At 30.6% G+C, this 8,771-nt stretch overlaps 2 protein-coding genes across 2 annotated transcripts in view; one reads left to right on the forward strand and one right to left on the reverse strand.

Annotated features, from left to right (window-relative positions):
* Positions 1 to 266: 266 nt before the first annotated feature.
* On the reverse strand, positions 267 to 825 carry LOC111718013 (uncharacterized). The gene is made up of 2 exons (XM_023493483.1): positions 809 to 825; positions 267 to 762 (listed from the first exon to the last, which is right to left on the reverse strand). The coding sequence occupies exons 1-2, from the start codon at positions 823 to 825 to the stop codon at positions 267 to 269; spliced, it is 513 nt and encodes a 170-aa protein (XP_023349251.1).
* A 462-nt stretch (positions 826 to 1,287) lies between these two features.
* Positions 1,288 to 8,771, forward strand: part of LOC111718012 (PDZ domain-containing RING finger protein 4) — a gene marked incomplete in the record, with an annotated part of 17,344 nt that continues 9,860 nt past the window's right edge. The window contains 2 exon segments of the mRNA XM_023493482.1: positions 1,288 to 1,395; positions 7,511 to 7,708. Coding sequence (XP_023349250.1) covers positions 1,375 to 1,395; positions 7,511 to 7,708 — 219 coding nt within the window.

Genomic DNA, 8,771 nt, shown 5'->3' on the forward strand with positions numbered 1-8,771 from the left:
GCGATGAAAGGAGAAGGGGGGGTGATGAGCGTAGGGAAATTAATAAGTGCAGGAAAAACAAGGGAACCGGGGGGAGGGATAAAATGTTCCAAGGAAATTGTTGTACTGTTAACTCAAGAAATAAGGATAAGTTTTAAAATGGTCTTTTCTAACAAGTTTGCTCCAAAATAAAAATTGGGATAGTAAGTCGTCTTTTCTGTGTCACGGTTTGATTGAACAAATGTATAGCTTTAAGCTTATAGTTTTATTTTTGCCTGATCAAAACTTTAAATATTTTTAGCTCCAGCTAGTCGAATACATATTTTAGCTCCAGCTAGTCGAATACATATTTTAGCTCCAGCTAGTCGAATACATATTTTAGCTCCAGCTAGTCGAATACATATTTTAGCTCCAGCTAGTCGAATACATATTTTAGCTCCAGCTAGTCGAATACATATTTTAGCTCCAGCTAGTCGAATACATATTTTAGCTCCAGCTAGTCGAATACATATTTTAGCTCCAGCTAGTCGAATACATATTTTAGCTCCAGCTAGTCGAATACATATTTTAGCTCCAGCTAGTCGAATACATATTTTAGCTCCAGCTAGTCGAATACATATTTTAGCTCCAGCTAGTCGAATACATATTTTAGCTCCAGCTAGTCGAATACATATTTTAGCTCCAGCTAGTCGAATACATATTTTAGCTCCAGCTAGTCGAATACATATTTTAGCTCCAGCTAGTCGAATACATATTTTAGCTCCAGCTAGTCGAANCCCCCCACTAGAGATTCATATCACTCATGGCGCTTATCCAGAATGTGATATGCCCCTCCCCTTCACTCATTTTGCATCATAAATTGAAATTAAAACAAATTAGGAAATAGAACAGACTTCATATGCCAATATATACTCTGATAAAAATAATGTTATCCCTTTATTCTTTTACTTTTGAAATGTTTGTGAATATGAACATTAAGCTTCTGTAAGAGATAGAAATACTTTTGCAAAATATTAAATTACAGAAGAATTAAGAAACTAAAGAAGTCTGACTAAACCTAATCCGGAACAGTACAATTTTATACCAAACTGGAAATGTATCCCGTGAGAAAGTCTCAACTATTTTGAACCGTCACGACAGAAAACTCAGACCGGGACACAAGAAATGCGGGAAGGTTTCACATCTTTGCCCCGGATATACTACAGGCAATGTACCGACTCGACTCGTGCTAATAGGATATTCTCGTACCGGCCGGGCTGAAAAATGTCCCGTAGAAAATTGCGATTTATCCGCAGTGTAGCTTCAGAAGCCTGAGAAAGAGAACGTTCATGTGAAAGGTGTTAAAAGTAATGATTGTGTTTTGTAAAGAATAATTCTAAAAGTGACACTTTTACAATGGATTTTATCATTTTAAAGGTAAGGTTTAAAATACGCCAATTTTCAATTCAAAATGAAGTAATGTAAATTAAAAATCCGTACAGATTACAGTGCAGAAACCTATTAGAGGATTTGCATGCAGAACCCTTCCCTCCTTTTCTCGAGATGAAACAATTGATGAGCTCCGTCTATACACAGACAGTTTACATTACTTAAAGGGACTGTAAAGGAAAAATGAAAGGGGTATAGGCTGAAAGCTATTCACTTTAATTTAGCTCTTGATCGCGGCCCATGAAAGTAATATCTGATGTTCCTGTCTCGAGAAATTGATATAAAGTGTGACAAATTTATACGAAAATTCTTATATATACAATTTCGTATAGGAATAGTAGGTTTAAACAGATTATATTCAGCAAATACGAAACCAATATGAAAACAAAGATTTCCCAGAGAAACCTTATTGTAACCTAGCTCTTCTCAAAATTATAATTTCAAAATTTGTATTTCTATTTTTAAAAGATATAATTGATAATATTATTTTTAAGTCCATATTGCGTCACCAGAAATTTCATGGGTTGCGATCAAGAGCTAAAGTTATTAGCTTTCAGCCTATACCCCCTTTCAATTTTCCTTTACAGTCCCTTTAAACATGAATTATTTACAAAATTTAGTCGTTTTTCTTACCAAGAAGAGTTTGAATATTTGTATGTAAAATTTGTTTTTAGTTTAAGTAAAAATTAAAATTAAATGTGTCTGTATTCTTGAATTATTCAAATTATGTTTGCTATACAAAACTGTTTCATGTGCAAGTCTATTTACAGCATTTTTAACCATTTAAAAATTCGGGCTCATATTTAAACTACAGTCTGCAATACAGTTTATTTTACTTTAAGGACCGGGCTATCGTTTTAATTTCAAGTAAGCATCTATCTAAAAAAGAGAATCATGTTCAATTGACAATGGTACCTTGCTTAAAACCTTTATTTGATCAATAATATAGAAGATATCGTCGTTTTCTTAGCTTAATTGAAAAGTATTTCATTCGTAAAATGTCCTTGCGACCAAAACAGTTTTTCTCCCCGTAAAATGAAGGAGTTACGACTTTGCAAAGTTTTACCAGTAATTCCGAATAAAATTAAATTCTTCTTTGTGTCAATGTTAATTTCGGTATTTTATTAAGAACAATAACTAAAGGTGCGTGAAAACTGTTAAATATTTCAACTAAAGCAAAAATGTTTTCAATATCACAATTTAATAAATTGTATTAGTCGTAAACATTTTAAATCTTATTTATTTTATGACATAAATTATTATCTTTCTGCAATTTGCTAAACATGCCTTTTTATTAACACTTTAATATAATATAGCTCGTGCACATTGTGCAGGGTGTTCTACAAAACATGACACTTGAGTGAAAACTTGCATAATTTATACTGTATAATGTTTTGGCATCTATTGTATAATGTTTTGGCATCTATTGTATAATGTTTTGGCATCTATTAAAATAACTGGAAATATATTGATATTTTATCAATTTTGGGTTTCCTTAATAATTTAAAATCTGAACCAAGTTTTTTATATATTTCCGCCAAAATTTAGAAATTTAGGTTTTCGAACTAATTATATAATTATTAGCTCTAGTAATACTTATTATGGTGCAAGATAAGTAGGACATTCTGTACGTATATATATTTCATGTAATAAAGAAATATGTTTTACAGCGTTATAATTCAGACTTTGCGCTTTTCTAAGATTGCGGAGTCTTTAATTTCTATACAGGTGTTGTTAAATAATAATTGGGGATGGCTATTTTACGGAAATTAAAGAATTGGTTGTGTGCAGTTTTTATAAATAGTTTAGAAATTTTTTTTCTGTAAATTCTTAACATAATTTGCTATTAGATTAGTATTTAATCTGTTATAATGAAACTTAGAAGGTTTCACCAAGAAAGAATTATTTTATGATAATTTTCCCATTTAAAAATGTTTTCTAATATGTTTAAAGTATCGGTGTAAAATGTATAAATTATCTACAATGGTATCACAAAATCATTTTATTGGTTTCGAATAATACTAAATGGTATAAATTATTACTTTTACAGGTTATAAAAACGATTGTCTGTTACTTTCATAATCTCCCCACTTTTACAATCAGTTGCCACCTTAGCTAGCTCCCCTTTTCTCTTTCTTGTGCCTCGTAAACGTTTTTGAAGGGGGAGGGGGGTTCATAATTGAAAAATTCAGCTTTCTGGAATTTTATGTTTTTTTTTGGTTATTTTTACGTTGCACTCCTAAACAGGGAGTTCGGCGATCTTTCATTTTTATCGCTTTAAGTTCAATTTTAAGAAGTGATAGTTCAGAATCGAGGAGCTCTTTCATAAACCGGAACTGATGGCGATTGGCGGAGGGCTTTTAAGGAAAACCGGAAATAAGTTCAAGTGAGAGGGGGTAGGGGAAACACAATTAAATTTGTAGCGTGCATTGTTTTCATGTTTAGCAGGTGGCCCTGGTTCAATATACAATCAAGGGTATTTGTGTTGTGCTGACGTTTATGTAACTTTTAGACAAAACTTCGAAATTAAAAAATTAACCCGAATTTATTGTTGGACTATGGGTGGATAATTGGCGGAAGCAGGGGGTTTTGGGGCACGCAATTTTAGGAGTTAATTTTTAGCACGTGCTTTAAACAGCTGGGTTGTATTCCTTCTAATAAAACGTTGGATTTAGATACAGTTAGGGGTGGGCATCGTTTTCCAGTCCGTTATTAAACATCGTTTTTTACTTTAAAAACGCTCCACAATAAACTTTGCTTTATTACATAGTTTGCTTTATTACATAATGCAATCTTTTTATTAAGTCAAAGATATCATCCGACGCCATTTTCTTAGCATCCTTGAACAGAGAAAACGTTTTGAAGAATGTAATAAAATCGAACCTGTAAAGAATACAATTTGAAATATGATAATTCAAATTCTTTTTTAGTATCCTAAAAAGTTCAAAAACCTTTAAAATTTGAAAATCGGAAATGATTCTCATCCCTACATAGTAAATACAACCCTGCCTGCAATTAAACTGTAGCATGAAGCAAAAAATACTCTAATAAATAAATTGTATCTCCGATATGCTACACAAATATTGTTAACGTGATTTTATAATTTTTTTTATTAGCGTTGTTGAAAGATATTATCACCACTCATACATTCCTAAAGGGCACATTTCTACAATGGTATACAATGTTTAAAGAGCCCTCCATTTGTAATGAGAAAAAAAGGGTTTAACGGTTACTGCTGTGAAGCGAACTTGCTACTCTTTGATGGGATCACGTGGATTTAACAGTTCTGTCAATATTCCAGAAAGCTGTGACTTTTTCGTCGGCATATGCATTTTGAATGGAAAAGTATAAATCTGTAAGCCGGAAAAAATTGTTAAATTATTGATTTCAAAAACACGAAACCGAATGCTACTTATTTAAGATTACGTTTAGCATTTGCTCGCTAAAAATTTTGCCAAAATACCCTTTAAACTAAATTGAATATAAAAAACTAGATTAAAAATCCAACTGCGTGATGTGGTATCCTTGTTTTCAACTAACGATTGTGGTTAGCATTTTCTTATCCAGAATCATCTTTAAAGATCATCCTTGTAATTTTCGTTATTTAAATGTATTCTCTTAAATCGTTAGGAGATAAACAAATATAAAATTTGTTTTAATCAAAAGTTAGATAAATTTGATTAATAGTTTTAAGACTGGCTCAGTAACATTTCGTCTAGTACACTTTCGTCTACTAACATTTGGTCTAGTAACATTTGGTCTACGTAATATTTGGTCTAAGTAACATTTGGTCTAAGTAACATTTGGTCTGAGTAACATTTTGTCTAAGTAAAATTTGGTCTATGTAACATTTCGGCTAAGTAACATTTGGTCTAAGTAAGATTTGGTCTAACTTTTAGTAAGTAAATTTGTCTAAAATTAAAGAATTGGTTTAAGTAACTTTAAGAGAGGAGTAAGTAACATTTTCTCCAAGTAACTTTTGGTATAAGTAATTTTTAGTAAGGAATTTGGTCTAAAACTAAACTGCCTAAATGAGATGGTTCCGTGAAGTAGTGCGTCTACAGGAAGATGTAACAATCTTCTGTAGAATGTGAACCTTGCCCCATAAAAAATGGTTGTCAAAAGGACTTCATCACTCCCATATTCATTCATACCCTACTGTTGGTCTATGGTAACAACAACAACAAAGAATCATGTTACCTAACTATGTAAAACTAAAAAACATTTTATTCATTTATTTTGTTCATAGACCAAAAGTTACTTAGACCAAATGTTACTTAGACCAAAGGTTACTAGACAAAAAAGAACTAGACGAAAATGAACTAGACAAAAGTGAACTTAGACGAAAGTGTACTAGACGAAATGTTACTGACTTTTGAAATTACTCTTGGTTTTGTTTGACCTGCAGAATAAAGAATTCCAAGTATTTTTTTAGTTTAATGTGGCTCGGACCAGAAAATTAAAGAATGTGGCTCTGAAAGTGATGATGCGAAGTTTGCCTAACTCCCCTCCATTTACTCTTTATCTTTGAACTTTAACAATCTGCTCTTTACTAATACAAAAAATAATATTCAAACTTCTAAATAACAAAAAAAAACTAATACAAATATGAAAATGATTGAATCTTTAATATATCTTTTTAAAAAGATTTCAAAGATTAAGTTCTGTTATGATAAAAAAAATTAAAAGGTTGAAAAATCTCCCCCCCCCTTGAATGCTAAACAACTAAATGAAAAATGGTTTAAAACTCTAGATAATAATGATGACAACTTAATTACTTTTGATAATAAGGTGGCGATGATTCGGCCAATTTTCGAGGTTTTTTGATCTTTTGAAATTGATCTTATTTTTAGAACTCAAGGACGGACTTTTTGATTAAATGAATTAATGAATTTAGATTAATGAGTAGATTATTTGATGGACAAGAATTAATTGCGTTTTTATGCGACGCATTAATTGCGTTCCCGCCCTTTTAATTAAGGACGCCCCTCATTTAAATTTTGGAATGGGATTAAACTTGTAAACAAAGGATTCACTTGAAAACATTTAATTGTTTATTTCTATGATTTTTTCTAATTAAATATTCTTAATTTATTTTTACGATATTGGAAATAGGGTGAAAATAATTCAATAATACATTTTTTCATGGAATCCTATAATATTATAGAATAAATAAGATTGACTATTGAGGCTAAAAATAAATAAACAAAAAGATTAAAGATAACTTTAATTGTTTGTTTTATCGAGAAATCTGTTATCATTGATCCAGTTAAAGTCAGCTGTTCAGTGGAAATAAATTAACAGAGCGGCCCATCATTATTCAAGAAAAATTGACATAAAACTTGAAAGTCGTCTTTGATCTTTAAACTAATTTGCGGCATGATCATAATTCAAATCTTTTTTTTAAGTACTATTTTTAGAACAATATACCCCTAGTCATGAAATTTTCAAAACTAGGGTTTTAGGGCGCTACGCGCCAATCTTCTATTTAAATTGTAAACATGTTCTTTTTGTATACATTTTAAAACAAAGAAGAAAAAAATTTTGCGGATTTAAAAAAAAAAATTCGCGGATTTTCAAGAATTTAATTTTTTTACAAAATTAAAAACTTTTAAGTGCTAGTTGGCAAGAAAAAAAAACTGCCAAGATTATCATCATAGAAAAGGGGGTGCGAAGCACCCCGGAAGTTTAGTTAAACCAGAAACACAGAACAACCTTGAGCTTTAAGAACATTACAGAGATCTTATACTTTGTTGCTTCCTTTCTTTACGCCTATTTGAACAAAGATAAAAGCATTTCACGCTATCAATCTATCTTCCTTTCTATCTATCTATCAATCTATCTTCCTTTCTATCTATCTATCAATCTATCTCTCTATCTATCTATCTATCTATCTATCTATCTATCTTCCTTTCTATCTATCTATCAATCTATCTATCTCTCTATCTATATATTTCTGTTTATTCTGTATCTATCTTTTTATCAATTTAACCAAGTACTCATACGTTTATCGATTTATTTTTCGATCTATCGATCTATTTTTCGATCTATCTGAAATCTATATATCTATCTATCATTTTACCAATTTACCACCTATTTCTAGGTGAATGGTGTAGATGTGTCTGGAAGTCAAGAGGCGGCGTTTGCTCAGTTGTCTACCGCCGACGAACCGATTATTGTAGAGGTTCGGCGGAAGAAAATCTTCGAACTATCTGAAGTTGAAAAAATGCGGGAAGAAACGGAAAACTGTACACTTCCCTCAGGAGGAGGGGTTGATATTATCCCAGATTTAGAATATGAGGTAAAATAATATTATAATCACAACAATCTTTCTTCCTATACCAACTTCTGGCAAAAATAAAGATTATAATTTTAAATAGACCTATAGAAATGTGGTTGTAGGGAAAAGAAATGTTAAGGCTCATAACTGCCGAAAATAGGAAATGTCCAAATGGGACAAAAAAGGGAAATTATTGCGGCTCATCCTACCTTAGACTTAAAACTATTTCAAAAGATTCTTACTTTTTAATGTAAACTACTAATCAAAATATTTTCATGAAAACCATTTTATAAAATAATAAATGGAAAGAGTTTAATGAACTATTTTTATACAATCTAACTTCTCACCTGAATTTAAATTTTTATTTTGAATTCTCATTTTCCAATAATTCCCGGGTTCAATGCCTATAAATATATCTTTCACAATATATTCAATACACACAGTCAATATAAAATGTATTTTAGGATACAATATATCTAAATATATGGTGAACTTAGATTAAAAATATATTTTGAACCAGTTCTATTGCTATCCTTTAGCCTTTAATTCTTTTATCCTTCTATCCTTCTATCCTTCTATAGGCTAATTCTTTTATCCTTCTATCCTTCTATCCTTCTATCCTTCTACTATCTATTCTAATCTATTCTATTCCTAACAAATATCTCCGAATGATAAATCACCTAAGTTTTAAAATTCAAACATTTCCATATTGTTATCATTAAAATTCTTTTTTTTATGGAGCAACCCATATCAGAGCTACTCATTTTTTATTTCCTATCATTCATCAGTAAACATTGAAATGTGGATCATTTTCTTTTCTTGCTTATTTCTTACGTAACCTAGTACAGCGTTTATGATGATTTATTTCTTGAAATTTAAAAAAAATAAGATTTCCTAAAATAAATTGTAATATTTCTTATCATTTTTATTAACCGATATCTTACAAAATGGTCAAGATGTAAAGCAAATTTAAACACTTTGCTTAAAAAATTTTTGAAGTATTGAAACAATGTTTTTATGCTTACAAATATCTTCTCATGAATTCTTATCAAATATTTCTGTAATTTATAAGCCCCCTCCCCCC

This window comes from Eurytemora carolleeae, unplaced genomic scaffold, assembly GCF_000591075.1.
Source record: "Eurytemora carolleeae unplaced genomic scaffold, Eaff_2.0 scaffold1841, whole genome shotgun sequence".
Taxonomy (NCBI): Eukaryota; Metazoa; Arthropoda; class Copepoda; order Calanoida; family Temoridae; genus Eurytemora; species Eurytemora carolleeae.